This window comes from Erinaceus europaeus, chromosome 12 (genome assembly GCF_950295315.1).
Source record: "Erinaceus europaeus chromosome 12, mEriEur2.1, whole genome shotgun sequence".
Taxonomy (NCBI): Eukaryota; Metazoa; Chordata; class Mammalia; order Eulipotyphla; family Erinaceidae; genus Erinaceus; species Erinaceus europaeus.
Window position 1 is genome coordinate 25,671,786 of NC_080173.1, and position 17,523 is coordinate 25,689,308.

At 41.0% G+C, this 17,523-nt stretch overlaps 1 protein-coding gene across 1 annotated transcript in view; it reads left to right on the forward strand.

Moving 5' to 3' along the window:
- The window catches only part of LOC132541794 (cadherin-related family member 3-like), a 105,709-nt gene that overhangs the window by 12,099 nt on the left and 76,087 nt on the right, over positions 1-17,523 (forward strand). Inside the window, 2 exon segments of the mRNA XM_060202492.1 lie at positions 10,005-10,205; positions 11,895-11,906. Of these exon segments, the coding sequence (XP_060058475.1) occupies positions 10,005-10,205; positions 11,895-11,906 (213 nt within the window).

Genomic DNA, 17,523 nt, shown 5'->3' on the forward strand with positions numbered 1-17,523 from the left:
TTCTCAATTTCTCTGTCCTATCAAAATAAAAATAATATAATGTAATAGTTTGGTGAATGGGTTGATACAGTCTGAATATAACTGACCACTTTCTCTAAAACTGTTATATTTTCAAGCAAGGTACTGAGTTGCTTTCTCAGAATGCAACTTTAGTGGAAAAAAATTTAAATATTCCCCCACCCTTTTTTTAGTACATAAAGATACTGAAGAAGGATTGGGGAGATAACATAATGGCTATACAAAAAGAATTTCATGCCTGAGGTACCAAAGATCCCCCAGGTTCAGTCCCAGCACCACCATAAGCCAGACCTGAGCAGTGCTCTGGGGAAAATAAAAACACATGAAGAATATCTGAAATTCATTTTTTCTTTAATGTGATGACAACAAACGCAGAAGTCACTGTTGACATGGCCCAAACTTAAAAACTGATTATTGTTATTTTCATTTTCACCAAAGCACTGTCTAGTTTATAGTGGTGCCAGGTATTGAACACAGAACTTCAGAGGCTAAGCATGATAGTCTGTTGCACAACTGCTGCGCTATCTTCCTAGTACCAACTTTAAAAAACCGAACACAATGGGAGTCCAGCGGTAGCGCAGCGGGTAAAATGTACGTGGTGCAAAGTGCAAGGACCAGCGTAAGGCTCCAGGTTTGAGCCCCCAGCTCCCCATCTGCAGGGGAAGTTGCTTCACAATTGGTGGAGCAGCTCTGCATGTGTCTATCTTTCTCTCCCCCTGTCTTCCCTTCCTCTCTCCATTTCTCTCTGTCCTATCCAGCTACAACGACATCAATAACAACAATAAAACAAGGGCAACAAAAGGGAAAATAAATAAATATTAAAAAAAATTTTAAAAACAAAACAAAACAAAAAAACTGAACAGAAAGTCTGAACTCAGATAGCTGCAGGTTTTCAAATGCATATAGTGTCATAAAAATAATAAAATACTGAATTTGAGTATGTTAATAGTATATAACTGATCTATTTCAGCAAAAAAGAACCATTTTGGGGCCGTGTGGTGGTACACCTGGTTACAGTGAACAAGGACCCAGGTTTGAGCTCCCAGTCCCCACCTGCAGGGGGAAAGCTTTGTGAGTGGTGAAGCAGTGTTGCAGGTGTCTCTCTTAATTTTTTTTTTTTTTTTGCCTCCAGGGTTATCTCAGGCTGGGTGCGTACACTATGAATCCACTGATCCTGGAGGCCATTTTCTCCATTTTGTTGCCCTTGTTGTTGTTGCCTTTGCTGTTGTTGTTGGATAGGACAGAGAGAAATCGAGAGGAGGGGAAGACAGGGGGGGAGAGATAGACACCTGCCAACCTGCTTCACCGCTTGTGAAGCAACACTTTGCCACTCCCCCATAGGTGGGGAGCCATGGGTTCCAATTGGGATCCTTATGCAGGTCCTTTTGCTTCAAGCCATGTGTGCTTAAGCCGCTGCACTATCGCCCAGGTTAACTAACTAATTAATTTCTTTATAGAGACAAAGAAAAATTGAGAGGGGAGGGGGAGATTGAGAGAGACAGAGAGACTCCTGTAACCCTGTTCCACCTCTTGTGAAGTTTTCCCCCTGCAGGTGGGGACCAGGGGCTTGAACCCTGAGCACTGTAGCATGTACACTTAACCAGGTGAACTATGGCCTGCCCCCCTTCCCCTTGTCTATTTATATCACCCTCTTCCTTCTCCATATCTGGCCATCCATAATCAAATAAATAAATAAATAAATAAATAAATAAATAAATAAATAAATACAATTAAAAAAAACAAAAACGAACCATTTTACTCATTCATTTAATTTTCAATAAATATTTATTAAATTCTAGTATAGTTAGAACCCCCTCTACCCCACCAGTTTCATTACATTTGTATTTGAGGTCAGAAAGACATAGAAATTAAATAATTCAACTAATCAAAATAAGCAACTGTCATAAAATTTCATCATCTTTACCTGCAGGACTGGAAGATGTTACTATTTAATGGGAGGGCTGCCTGGGAAGACATCTCTAACACAGAAATATGATGGAACTCCCTAAAGGAATTGAGAAAGAAGCATTTGGACAGGGAGAATGATAAGGTAAAGCTCTGGAGGCAGGACCTGCCTGTTGTACTTAAGTAATAGAAACGTTTGTGTGGTGGAACAGGGGAAGTGAGCACATGAGTGGCAGGCTATGATGTCAGGTAGATGAAGGAGAACCAATCGCATATGACCTTGGGCCAGCATATGCATTTAGCTTCTATTCCATGTGATGAAAAAGTGAGAATTGTAAAAAGACTATGCTATTTGATTTCAGTTTGAGCACACTGGCACTTCTATTATGGGCAAAATTGTATGAGTTTTTATTGATAAGTCCTTGCATAATCTAAGAAAGTTTTGCATCAGTTTTATCTTGCTGCTGCAACAAATCAACCACCACCTTTGAGGTACCTTAAGATAACATAAAGTTATCTATTATCTTACAGTATTGTAGTCAGAAGCCTGACATGGACGTCACTGATCTAAAATAAAAACATTAGCAGGGCTGCATTTTCTTGGAGACACTAGTGGTGAATCACTTCTTTGCATTCTAGTGTTTAGAAGCCACTCATACCCCTTGAATCCTTAACCTCTTCTACCATCTTTTTTTAAAAATTTCTTTATTGGAGGATTAATATTTTATATTCGACAGTAAATACAATAGTTTGTACATAACATCTCTCAGTTTTCCACATAACGATACAACCCCCACTAGGTCCTCTATCATCCTTTTTTGGACCTGTACTCTCCCCCACTACCCACCCCAGAGTCTTTTACTTTGGAGCCACCTCCAGTTCAGGTTCTACATGTATTTTCTCTTCTGATCTTGTTTTTCAACTTCTGCCTGAGAGTGAAATCATCCCGTATTCATCCTTCTGTTTCTGACTTATTTCACTTAACATGATTTCTTTAAGTTCCATCCAAGATGGGCTAAAAATACTGAAGTACTGTTTTTAATAGCTGAGTAGTATTCCATTGTGTATATATATCACAACTTGCTCAGACATTCATCTTTTGTTGGACACCTGGGTTGCTTCCAGGTTTTGGCTATTACAAATTGTGCTGCTAAGAACATATGTGTACACAAATCTTTTGGATGGGTGTGTTGGGTTCCTTAGGATATATACCTAGGAAAGGAATTGCAGGATCATAGGGTAGGTCCATTTCTAGCCTTTTGAGAGTTCTCTAGACTGCTCTCCACAGGGATTGGACCAATTTACATTCCCACCAGCAGTGCAGGAGGGTTCCTTATCCCCACAACCTCTCCAGCATTTGCTGCTGCTACCTTTTCTGATGTATGACATTCTCACAGGAGAGAAGTGGTATCTTATTGTTGTCTTTATTTGCATTTCTCTGACAATCAGAGACTTGGAGCATTTTTTCATGTGTTTCTCAGCCTTTTGCATCTCTTCCATGGTGAATATTCTGTCCATGTCCTCTCCTTATTTTTGGATGGGGTCATTTATGTTCTTGTTGAGTTTGGCAAGCTCTTTCTATATTTTGGTTATTACACTCTTGTCTGATGTATGGCATGTAAAAAGCCTCTCCCATTCTGTGAGGGGTCTCTTTGTTTGGGTATTGGTTTTTTGCTGTGCAGAAGCTTTTAAATTTGATGTAGTCCCATAGGTTTATGCTTGCCTTAGTCTTCTTTGTATTTGGATTTGTTTCATTGAAGATGTCTTTAAAATTTATGCAGAAAAGAGTTCTGCCAATATTTTCCTCTAAGTATCTAACAGTTTCTGGTCTAACATCCAAGTCCTTGATCCACTTAGACTATACTTTCGTCTTTGGTGAAATATAGTGGTTCAGTTTCATTCTCTGCATGTCTCAACCCATTTTTTTCCAACACCATTTGTTGAAGAGACTCATCTTTTCCCATTTAGTTGTCTGGGCACCTTTGTCAAAGATTAGATGTCCATAGGTGTGGGGGCGTCTGCTACCATCTTAAAAGCTGACGGAGCTGCAGCATACTGATCATTCTCTGCCATCTGATTCTGATTATTACTGCCTCTCTTTTCAGTCTTTAGGACTCTGGGGACTACACTAGCTTCATTCAGGTAGCCCAGAGTAACTCCCTCATCTTGAGATTTTTGAATCACGTTTAGAAATCCTTTTTTCATATAGGATAGTATAATCAGAAAGTGAGTATCTTTGAGGGCAAGACAATTATTAAATCACAACCTGTAAGTATCATACTTCACTAGTTAACCATAATCTATCCCAAACAGAAATCATAAATACTCCAAATAGGATCCAAATGGGAAAAAACCAAATCTCTAAAACTTTGAAATACTGCTTCAAAAAAAATAAATAAATGAGCAGAAATTAAAACTTTCCACTTACAAATTTCATGGTTTAGGAATTTCCAGATTATATTTTAAACAAGAAATCTGCTTTATGAGCTAAAGTACATATTTAGAAGCAAAACTGTCTGCTATAGGACAGAGAAGAGAGGCTTGCAGTCTTCTTTAAAAGCAGAATTAAGATTTAACTGTGAATAGGGGGCTGGATGGTGGCACACCTGGTTGAAGGCACACATTACAGTGCACAAGGACCTGGGTTCAAGTCCATAGTTACCACCTGCAGGAGGAAAACTTCACGAGTGGCAAAACAGTGCTGCAGTTCTCTCTCTCTCTCTCTCTCCCTCTTGATTTGTCTCTGTCATTATCCAAGATAGAAAATAATAAGTATTAATATTTAAAATAAATAATATATAAAGGAAATGATCAGAGTTTAAAAAGGATATTTGGGAAGACAGTAGCTCCCAAATATGGGAAAGGTGTATAAATATTGTTGACCCCATCGATTTGATCTGATCCAGGGTCCATATTCAGCTTAGGAGCCTATGTGACCTCTGCATCCCTGTAGATCCAAGCTCACACTCTGTGGTCATCAGTAGGAATGTTCCAAGCTGCCCCAGTATCAGGACCCATCTTTCTCAGGTATAGCCTAGAGTATGTTGTCCAGCCTCCCTTCGGAGGATGGAACATTCTCTACCATTGTTGATCCAAGTTGAGTGCAAGGCCCTATGGGGGCCCACAAAGGGGTCTGCTTTGTTGTTCCTGATAAGAGATGACCAGTAACAATGGAGACAGGGATTTATTTGAGGTCTAGGCCAATCATGTCTGTTTGGGAATCTCAGGACTCTCCAAATAGGGCCCCAGCTGATGAGGTGGCCTGATAGTGACTAAAGAGTTATCGTTAAAGTATGCCAGTCTCTTGCCCTTCTTCAGCTTTTCAGTCCTTGCTTTGATAAAGATATCTTGGGAGTGAGTGAGGGAAGTATAATTGGAAATAAGTGAGGAGAGTATTTAAGTCTAAGTAGACATTGTTTCATTATGAACTTCATATGGACTAATTGTAGACTATTGTGTACTTTTGCTTTCAGGTATATATCTTGCCCTAATTTATGGATACATGTGAACATATGCCCTATCTCATGGGACCTGGTCTATATCTAGCTTCTGATCCTTTTTCCAGCCATGACAGCATCTTCCCAGACAATAACTAGGATCCACCTGCATATCAGATTTCAGGCTCAGGGAACAAACAAACAAAACACTAGTATAGCCACAGGCCCTTTGGAATATAACTAAAATATGCCTACTAGCTATCTACATAATGGAGAAACACCCCCAACTCTTCATCTGCACTACTGCAGCCTTTAGGTTCATGATTAGTTAACAACTTATTTGGCTTTATATGTTAACTCCCTTTTCAGCCACCAGGTTCCAGATGCCAACCAGACTTCCCTGGACAGACAACCCCACCAATGTGTCCTGGAGCTCTGATTCCTCAGAACCCTGCCCCACTAGGGAAAGAGAGAGGCAGGCTGGGAGTATGAATCAACCTTTCAATGCCCATGTTCAGTGGGGAAGCAATTACAGAAGCCAGACCTTCTACTGTCTGCATTCCACAATGACGTTGGGTCCATACTCCCAGAAGATTAAAGAATAGGAAAGCTATCAAGGGAGGGGATGGGATATGGAGTTCTGGTGGTGGGAATTGTGTGGAGTTATACCCCTCTTTTTTTTTTAATATTTATTTATTTATTCCCTTTTTTCTGCCCTTGTTTTTTTACTGTTGTAGTTATTATTGTTGATGTTGTCATTGTTGGATAGGAAGGGCAGAAATGGAGAGAGGAGGGTAAGACAGAGAGGGGGAGAGAAAGACAGACACCTGCAGACCTGCTTCACCTACTGTGAAGCGACTCCCCTGTAGGTGGGGAGCTGGGAGCTTGAACCGGGATCCTTACGCCGGTCTCTTGTGCTTTGCACCACATGCGCTTAACCCACTGTGCTACTGCCCGACTCCCAATACTCCTCTTATCCTATGGTTTTGTCAGTGTTTCCTTTTTTTAAATAAAAATAAATAAATAAACAAACAAACTAAAAATGTTACTGTACTACATGTACAAATAAAGTGCAGTATTTCTAAAAAAAAAAAGGATATTTGGATGAAAATCAAAAATATAAGAAAAGAAAGAGGGAGGGACTGGTAGTGGTACACCTGGCTGAGTGCACATGTATCAATGCATAAGGACTCGTGTTCGAGCCCCAGTCCTCACCTGTAAAGGAAAAGCTTTGCAAATGATGAAGTACGTCTGCAGGTGTCTATCTCTCTCTCCCCCCTCTGTTTTCCCCTCCTCTCTCCATTTCTCTGTCCTATCCAACAATGGCTACATCATCAACAACAATAATAACTACAACAATAAAACAACAAAGGGCAACAAAAGGGAACAAATAAATAAATATTTTAAAAAATCATTTTCTAGAAATATGTGGTCAGGGAGATGGTTTAACTGGTAAAGCACATTCCTTGCAATTCATCAGAATCTAGGTTTAATTTCAGTCCCACATATGACCAGACAGAGCTCTGAGTACTCTGGTCTCTTAATTTCCACACACACACATGCATTAAACAAATAAACAAAACTTTTTGAGGGAGAAAAGAGCACAAACATTTCTCACTGTAAATAGCCACTGAGATATTCTTTGTTTTGTAATATATTGCAACTAAAGAGTAAGTAAAGCATAGCTGGCCTTTGTTAGTATTTAGAAACTGCATCATCAACTCAATTGGGACAGTTTTAAGAGCGGAGAGGTAAAGCAACCTTAACCCTGGCGTTTGTCTTAATCTTTGCTTTTACCAAAATGGTTCTGAGAGTCTAGACTTGGTCCAACCACCTAAAATCTTCACCATAAAGAGAAAAATCTAGCTGAAATTAGGAGGACCAAGAACTTTTGAGAGAGAGAGAGAGAGAGAGAGAGAGAAAGAGAGAGAGAGAGAGAGACAGAGAAGAGAGAAGAAAAATGGTCAAAATAGGCCTGAGGGCTCAGTAGGGTGTATAATGATTTCTGTCTCTGAATGTTTTATAACCTCCAGCACTGAGAAATATCCTGACATTGCAGGGTTAGACAGAAGTTTTATGGAAACATTTCACATTTTGTTCTGACAAAACTTAAGGAATCAGTGTAAAAGGAAATTCTACAGTGGGGGTAGATAGTATAATGGTTATGCAAAGAGATTCTCATGCCTGAGGCTCTGAAGTCCCAAGTTCAATCCCCTGCATCACCATATGCCAGAGCTGGGCAGTGCTCTTCTCTCTCTCTGCATGTCTCTCAAATAAATAAATAAATAAATCCTATATTTCCTATGAGAATAATGTTCAATAATACAAATCACTTATCTCACATACACAGTGATCTGCTCTCCACTGAGTTCAGTTAAAGAAGTGTCTTATCATGAAATCATCCTCTTAATTCAGAATATGTCATATAGAGCCAATAAGTTTTAATTCCTAATCTTGGCTCAATCAATTATTAGCTTTGTTGTTTAAAGCCATTTGGCCTTTTCTATGACCTTTCCCCCTTCATCTCTCTCTCTCTCTCTCTCTCTCTCATTTCTTCTTTTGTATACGAACAGGGAGAAATTGAGAGGGAAGGGGGAGATAGAAAGATAGCCACCTGCAAGAGTTTCACCACTTATGAAACCTTTCCCCTTGCCCTCCTGCAGGTAGGGACTGAGGGCTTGAACCTAGGTCCTTGCACACAGAAATGTGTCTGCTCAGTGAGGTGCACCACCATCCAGCCCCTCTGTGCCTTTTCTTACATTCAAAAATCAAATGATAAAAATTGTATCCCTGGGGCTGGGTGGTGGTGCACCTAGTTGAGTGCACATATTACAATGTGCAGGGATCCAGGTTCAAGCCCCTGGTCCCCACCTACAGGGGGAAAGCTTTACAAATGGTGAAGCACTGCTGCAGATATCTCTTTCTCTCTACCTAACTCCCCTTACCCTCCTGATTTCTGGCTGTCTCTATCCAATAAATAAAGATAATTAAAAAATTTTAAAAAACATTTAAAAAAAATGTCCCCCCTGAGATCAGCAAGATAGTTCACCCAGGAGGGCATCTGCTTTGCCATATGTATAATCCAGGTTTGAGCCTGGCCCCCACCATAATGGAGGAAGTATAAGTGGTGTTAGTGTTGCAGTCAGTCTCAGTCTCAGTCTCTCTCTTCCCCCCCTTTCCTCCCTCCCTCCCTCCTTCCCTTCTCCTCTTTCCTTCCTCCCCTCCCCTCCCTGTGTCCCCACTCTTGCTCTCTCTTTGCCTATGTCACCCTTTATCTGAAAAACTTCGCTTGAAGTGGTGAATCTCCAAGAGAACAGAGCAGAAAAAAAAAGAAACATGTAACACAGAAATCTATAAAACAATTAACACCTTGAGGGCAAAGATCAGGCAAGTTTATTTGAGTCAGGTTTCCTAAGCTTGGGGTTTTTCCAATGTGATGCCAATTCCTGGTATACACAGCTTCTATCAGGTCCTCTCTGCATTGCCCCTGTGAGACTCAAGGGGCAAATCAGACTGGTATGAACATGAAGTTCCTACAGCTTGTTGTGTGATGAATAAAGAAATTCTTTGTCTCTGTCCTGGCTTGGGCTGCCATAAGTACCACATAAAGACTGAATGGCTTCTATGAGGGTAGCTTCCATTTTCATAGTTCCTACAAGTCTCTGAGGAAGGTGTTAGTATGGTCAATTTCTGGTGAAGATCATTTTCTGTCCCTGATGGGTGCTCATGTTAGGGACACATGGAGAAAGGGGGAAAAAGAGGAAGTGGAATGAGAGACCTTCCCTTTAAAACATAAACTACAAAAAATAAAATATAAAAAGAAATCAAAGAAAAATACAGTTTTACTAGATAAGGGTCTTGCCTTCATGACTTCCTTTAACCTTAAATACCTCCTACAGATCCTTTCTCCAGATATCGTTACCTTGGAGCTAGAGTTTCAACATATGAATTTAAGGGATGGACAGAATTAGAGAATTTTTCTTCAGCTCAATTTTTTATTGAATTTCATCCTGATACACCTTCATATACATATCCAGAGTTATGTCTGGTTAAAAATTATTGTCCAGGGTGGGGGCTGGGTGGTAGTGCTCTGGGTCAAGTGCACATAGTATGAAGCTCAAGGACCCCGGCTTCCCACCTGTGGCGGTGGTGGGGGAGTGTGACCTCACATGTGGTGAAGCAAGTCTGCAGGTGTCTGTCTTCCTCCTCTCTCAATTTCTCTCTGTACTATCCTATTAGAAAAAAAAAAAAGGAAAAATGGCTGCTAGCTGCAGTGGATTCGTTAGTGCTGGCACTGAGCCCCAGCGATAACGCTGGAGGCAAAAATAAAAATAAAAGTCACAGTCCAGTCAAGTTAGCACATAGAGTTGAATATTACAGCCTCTGACCCAGGAGTGTCATGTCTTCTGCCAGCACCCATGGAATAGGAAGGTCCACCTGTTAGCTTGAAGATCAGAAGTTTCATTTCTTGATGGCCCCACTAAAACAACTCAACAAATCTTAAGACTTTTAATGAAAAAAAAAAAAAAGAACACTCAATATTTATTGTGCTTTTTCCCTCTGTGGTCTTAAAATACATTAAAGAGGTTGAAAAACATTATGGTAACCTTTATAAACAGGTAACAGTTTGTGTTTTTCCCTAAGATGTCCTAGCTTTACCAAATTTTGTCATCGAAAGTGCCAGCTCTCTAATGGAAAATGCCTCTGAACATACACGAGTCACCATAATTACTGTGTCTGTCTCACCTCAGACTACTCTGATTGGAGGTCCTGTCATCATTACTGCAGATCCTATCATCCATCCATTTGCACTGTCTCGTAGATCTACACATGAGTGGGAAGTAAGTATGCAGGCAAACAACATTACTTGGATTGTAGCAATTCTAAAGTGAAACTGTCATCCTCTTCCTTCTATGAGAGAGCATCAAAACATTTGACTAAGTTAGGCTTCCCTGAGGAAGATTTATAGGATGAGGGTGGTGGTGGAATTGTAACTAAAATTCTGTACTCTAATAAAATATGGAACAGTTGTCAAAAGATCAAGAGAAATGATTGCATAGTGAACAACAAATGTCCACCACATATTCTATTGCACCTGTAATATTGTATTGCCATTTCATAGTTCAGATTTATGTGTTCTCAACTGTTGCCCCTTCCAGTGATGTTTATGTGCCCAATCTTTATCATAGTACTTGACTCATAATATGTACTCAACAAAAGCTCAGGAAGTGAATGAACTTTTTTTCTAGGTAGACTAGACTGTCTTATTTATTTACTTACTTATTTGATTGAGGTAAAGATAAATTGAGAGGGAAGAGGGAGGGAGGTAGAGAGGGAGAAAGACAAAGTCACCCCTGTTATACTGCTTCACCACTCGCAAAGTCTCCCCCTGCCCCTGCAGGTGGGAACCTGAGGCTTGAACCTGAGTCCTTGTGCATTGTAACGTGTACGTTCAAGCAGGTACATCTTCACCTGACCTGTTATACTTTCTCCCAAAGACTCTGAAAGCTTTTGGAAGCTGTAAATAAATACAATGGAACACAGAGTTTTTTGTTTTTTCCCCCCCCCCCTTTTTTTTTGTTGCCCTAGTTGTTGCAGCCTCGTTGCGGTTATTATTGCCATTGTTGACGTTGCTTTGTTGTTGGATAGGACAGAGAGAAATGGAGAGAGGAGGGGAAGACAGAGAGAGAGGGGAGAGAAAGATAGACACCTGCAGACCTGCTTCACCGCCCGTGAAGCGACTCCCCTGCAGGTGGGGAGCCGGGGGCTGGAACCGGGAACCTTACGCTGGTCCCTGCACTTTGCGCCACGTGCGCTTAACCCACTGTGCCACCGCCCGACTCCCGGAACACAGAGTTTTATTTTGATTTTATTTATTTATCTATTTATTATTGGCTTGAGACAGAGAGAAATTGAGAGGGGGAGGAGGAGATAGAGAGGGAGAGAGACAGAGAGACACCCGTATCCCCATTTCACCACTCATGAAGCTTTCCCCCTGCAGGTGGGACCAGGGGCTTGAACCTGGGTCCTTGAGCATTATAATGTGTGCACTTATCCAGGTGTGCTACCACCTGGCTCCTGGAATACAGAGTTTTAATAAAGAGCATTAGCCAACAGACTGGTAGAGTAATCAAGTTTGATAGTATTTAATATTGTAAAGATTTGAGAAAATACACACTGTTGAACAGTGTTAGAGGAGTTACAGATGGCTAAATTGATGATCCAAAAAAAAAAAAACGACTGCATAGGGCTGGGAAGACAGCACAATGGTTATGCAAATAGACTTTCATGCCTGAGGCACCAAAGGTCCCAGTTTCAATCCCCAGAACCACCATAAACCAGAACTGAACAGTGCTTAAATTGTTGGATCAATTTGTATGATTTTCACATACAGTGAAAATCTACTTGATTTTTTAATCTAGCATTCATGTTATATTTATCTGCTTTTAAAATAGCCTATTAGGAAAAAGTATATAAAACTCAATACGTAGTACAATTGCTAGCATGGCCAGTCCCAGAATTATCACTAAATAGTTATATCTGGAAGCCTATCAATCTATCAATCTATCTGTCTGTCTTATCTATCCATCTATCCATCATCACCGGAAAGTCAACTCAGTTTTGGCAAATGAATATCCTTCTTGAGCATGGTATTGTTAGATTTTAAATTTGCTTTCAACTTCAGTTGTATTTAAAAAGCTATCTTATAAAGTGTTTAATAATGCTTATTGTGTGTGTGTGTAAATCATAGCTGTTCTTTATAGTTTTTTTTTTCTGTTGTTTTTCATAACCAGAGCACTGCTTATCTCCGGCTTATGGTGGAAGCAGGGATTAAACACAGGACCTTTGGTACTTCAGGCATGAGAGTCTGTTACATAAACTGCTGTGCTATTTCTCAGTTTTTCTGAGATCAGACAAGAACGGGTGTGCTCAGGGTGGTATGGCCGTAGACTATTTCTCGGTTTTAATGCTCTGAAAGACCTAGGTTTGAGCATAGTAGATTGAATTAGTAGCAATGTGACCTTGGGAAAGTTACTTGACTTTCCATTCTTTGGTTTTCTTTTCTGTACTGATTTGTTAATAATGTCACCTCAATTGGGTTGGTAAGTAGATTCTATGAAATAATGTATAAAAAAATGATTAAAAAAAAGCCATGTTAGTGCTTAGCCTAAAAAAGCAATTAACATATAGCAGTTGTTACTGTAATAAATGCAGGGATACTTGAATCATCAGCAGTACTGCACCAAAATTATAGATGATAAAAACTAGAAGAAAGATAGTCATATTATCATAACTATATCACAGAATGTCTCTAGATAGCTCTAGAAACAGTTCAGATGTAAAACAGTTTCATAGGATGGAAATAAACCTGCAGTTAAAGGCAAATCTAAGAGAGTTAATATCTGCCTCTGCAACATTACAATATTAAAAAAAAACCCATATACTGTTCTATTTGAGGTTTAGCATATCATTATCCTTTGTTGAACTTCCTTCCTTGCAGTATATATACTTGTTTAGTTTGCAAAAGACTGAGTTTGGGAGAGTTGACTGGGCAGACAGTCAAACCAAGGGAAGAGAGAAAGAGAGAGAGAGAGAGAGAGAGAGAGAGAGAGAGAGAGAGAGAAAACCTAACTCATCTCCTGGAGAAATAATAGCAGAGTTTGAAGTGAACTGATTATATAGATACATCAATGGAAATGAGACAAAGTACATTCTAGTTATGTAATGTTCAAATTGCTACCTGTCACCAAGTAATATAAATGGGGTTACACAAGCAGGATGGCAAAAGGAATCCAAGTTTTCTGTATGTGCACTTTCTATTCCCTGGCTGGGAGTAATCAACCAGAGAGGGACTTAAACCATTTTCTTGTCTTTTTCCATTGTAGCCTGCTAAAAAGCAGTGCTTGCATTTTAAAAATGCAGTGTTTCTTGAAAAGCCTTGTACTGTGTAAGGTGCCAGAAAGCAAAAATTCTGCCCCTCTGGGTATCTAAGTGTAGAAAGACCACAATCAGTATAGTCAACCTAAGGTATGAGTGCTGGTGAGGGAGTCCTTGACGATAATGTTTTACTTACTTGTGGCTTGGAAATTATCTTTGAGTCAGTTGTGGTATTAAAATAGTTTATCAGGAAGTATCAAGTATGATAAAAAGTAAGTAAGTTTTACATTCAGGAGGAGTTGACTTTAAATTTCAGCTCTGTCACTACTATGTTACTTGGGAATCTTTATTTTCCTAAGAAATATTTTTCCTATTTTTTTTCTTTTGTTTTATAGGACAGAGAAATTGAGAAGGGAGGAGATATGGAGATGGAGAGAGAAAAAAACACACATACAGAGAGAGATGATAGATAGATAGATAGATAGATAGATAGATAGATAGATAGATATAGAGACCTAGAGACCTTCAGCACTATTTCACTGCTCATGAAGCTCCCCCCCGCAGGTGGGGACCAGGGGGTTGAACCTGGGTCCTTGTGCACTGCAAGGCATGAGCTCTATCAGGTGTGCCACTGCACAGTTCCTCCTGGTTACATTATTTAAGCTTCATATTCCTCATCTATGAAAAGGGGATCATAATAACCTCTCACATGGTTCATTTTCTTTAAACGGGGTTAAGAGCAATGCCTTGCACACAAAAAGTGCTCAGTAAATGTAGTTCTTGTCAGTATGAGATTGAGATTGTCAGAGTGGTGTAATGATCTTTTTATTTTCTTTCTTTTTCCTTTTCCTGAGAGTCAGTGATGCTACTAAATGGGAAAGCAAACATGTTGGCTCTGGAGCTGTGTGTCAAGGAGCATGGACCTTGGTGTCAAAATCAGAATTTATATGCTGCTTATTGCTTGGACAACTATTTGAATTTCTGTTACTTTATTGGTAAAAACAGACTGGTTAATATTACCAATAACACTTAAAAAAGGACTAAGCTACCAAACTCATATCAAATACCTATAGTTGGTATACAGTAAGTGCTCAATATACAGTTCTTCATGGAGCTTCAATAGGAAGTTCATGGCTAAACACAATCCCAAAGACAAGTAACATACTTTTCTTTTTTTTTTAATTTTTTTTTAATCTTTATTTATTTTTTTGATAGAGACAGCCAGAAATTGAGAGGAAGGGGGAGATAGGGAGACAGAGACACCTTCAGCCCTGCTTCACCACTTGTGAAGCTTTCCCCCTGCAGGTGGGGAATGGGGGCTTGAACCTGGGTCCTTGAGCACTGTAACATGTGCGCTCAACCAGGTGCACCACCACCGGCCCCCATACTTTTCTTCTATGTTTTGCTGCTTAATAAAATTTTAATTTTCTGCTATTTTACCATAACTGTAGAAACCATACTTTAAAAAAATATTTTAAAATTATTTTATATTTACTTATTTTCCCTTTTGTTGCCCTTGTTTTTTATGTTGTTGTAGTTATTATTGTTGTTGTTATTGATGTCGTCGTTGTTAGATAGGACAGAGAGAAATGGAGAGAGGAGGGGAAGACAGAGAGGGGGAGAGAAAGATAAACACCTACAGACCTGCTTCACTGCCTGTGAAGCGACACTCCTGCAGGTGGGGAGCAGGGGGCTTGAACTGGGATACAAACCCCGGTCCTTGTGCTTTGTGCTACATGTGCTTAACTTGCTGTGCTATCGCCTGACTCCCAGAAACCATAATTTTCTAATCTAGTTAATTCATATTAGTAATGGGAAGGGCATTTGCAGCAGAACATTCAAGGCATGCACATAAGTATGAAAAAAATCCAAAGGGAGGGTGTTGTTAAAATTTCGGACGGCTCCAGCTGGCCGGGTTAGCTTCACGGGCGGGTAACAGAGACACGGAGACAACGGCTGGTCAGGGAAGCTGTATTTCTTTATTCAGGAACAATGATTCATAAACTAAGACAAACTAATCACCAAACAGAACTCTGCTGTCTCTTTGCGGCAGCACAAGCACTCTCTCTTACTCTGGAACTCAGGAACCCTCTCCAACTCTGGAACTCTGAAACTCTCCAACTGTGGAACTCAGGAACCCTGGAACTCTGGCGGGGTTCCTAGGGGCGGGGCCAAGTGGGCCTGCGAAAACTAACTGGACTGATGTAATTCTCTTGGTGGGGGAGGGCTAGAACAAACCAATGTAAAGCATACAACAATTCCCCCTTTTCTTTTTAACTAAATGACTATAGTATCAAGGGTGTGGGGTGAACAGAAACATATATCATACAGGCATTTTTATAAAAAGAAACTGGCACAAACATGGAGAAACATGCAAGCAAATAACAAGAACCAGTGTGTTGTTAAGGGAAGGCCTGAGGGGGCCATATCTGCCTCTGTGGGCTAAACTTTACCAGCTTAAAAAAAACATTTCTTGTCTCTGGGGGGCGTACTTTCTTGTCTCTGGGGGGCTACTTGCCTCGATGGGCATTTGCATGGGGGTGGGGAACAGCCTAGAGTCCCAAAGGCAGCTGGCTGCAATTTACTTACTATGAAACAAAACTTGTTATTAGCATATCTATTGCACGATCTAACGTTTCTAATAGAGAAGGAATTTGAGACTTTTACATAGCAACAACGTCTTTTTAACCTTTTGTTATACCCATTCAAGATGGAGACACACCCTAGTTGTGGGCAGGAAAGGAAACCTCAGGCATGAGAATAATTAGCATAGCCATTGTGCGATCTACCATTTCTAATAGAGAAGGTAATGGAGAGTTTTACATATCAACAAGTCTATTTAACCTTTTGTTTAGACCAACTTAGTTAAAATATATTGATTGTTAACTAATTTTTACCTTAGACTTTAAATGTAAGTTAATTTTATCTTTATGAGAATTACGTTGAAAACCTTTTTTTATTTAACTTTGATTAGTAAGAATTTAGCCTTAAAGCTACTGTTTACCAAACTTTAAACATATACATAAACATGGTCATTAATACACAAGGAGAGAAACCTTTGTTACAAAGACATGTCATTTTAAACACAAATTTAAATCTATACTGTCTTAGTTGTTGGGGGGGGGGTTTCACCATCCAGAGGTGGCTTCCCGCGCAGCTTCACTTTTAGGAATTGCAGGTTGCGATCTCTGTACAAATCTCTGTGTACTCCAGCTTGTCTGTCTTCAGACCGGACCGGCGGCTGGAGATCTTGTGTGCCCAGTTTCGGCAGGGAGCCTGGGGGTCCAGGAGGCCCGGGATGGTTCTAGAATTTATAGCAAGAGGGCAGGCGGGCCAGTTTTGTAGAAGGCGTGGGCCTAGGTGCCCAGGGGTGGCGGCCATGATAGGCCGCCACGGCCCTGCCCCATGGCCCTGCCATGTCTGCTGCCCTGTTCACAGTGGCCGAGCAGTGTGGAGGGATCACGCATCCAGTGCCCTGCGCCACGCGGTGGAGAGCCGGCTCCTGTGGGCTGGCTTCGGGCTCTTGCGTGTTGGCATCGGGCTCCAGCGTGTTGGCATTGGGCTCCTGCGGGCTGCAGGGCTGCGGGGCTGCGGGTGCGGTGCGCGGGGTTGTCTGGGCGCAGCCGGCTGGCTGGCTGTTTAACCAGGTGGAAACAGCAGCTCCGCGCCTCTCATCCCGCCCGCTGGCTCTTCCCGCTGGCTCTTCCCGTTGGCTGTTCTGAGTTCGCCCAAGTGAGTGGAAACCACAGAGTGGTCCAGAGATAAATGTTCCAGAAACAGCAAAACAGTCTCGTGAAGAAAGAGCAGAGGCCTTTGGAGATCTCTTCACAAGCAGAAGAGAAGGCCATAGTGCATAGGTAGCCAAATTGTCTTTACTTATCTGAGAGATGCGCAGGTCAGGTCTACGTGGGCGCCATTTGTTGTTAAAATTTCAGACGGCTCCAGCTGGCCGGGTTAGCTTCACGGGCGGGTAACAGAGACACGGAGACAACGGCTGGTCAGGGAAGCTGTATTTCTTTATTCAGGAACAACGATTCATAAACTAAGACAAACTAATCACCAAACAGAACTCTGCTGTCTCTTTGCGGCAGCACAAGCACTCTCTCTTACTCTGGAACTCAGGAACCCTCTCCAACTCTGGAACTCTGAAACTCTCCAACTGTGGAACTCAGGAACCCTGGAACTCTGGCGGGGTTCCTAGGGGCGGGGCGAAAACTAACTGGACTGATGTAATTCTCTTGGTGGAGAAGGGCTAGAACAAACCAATGTAAAGCATACGACAGGA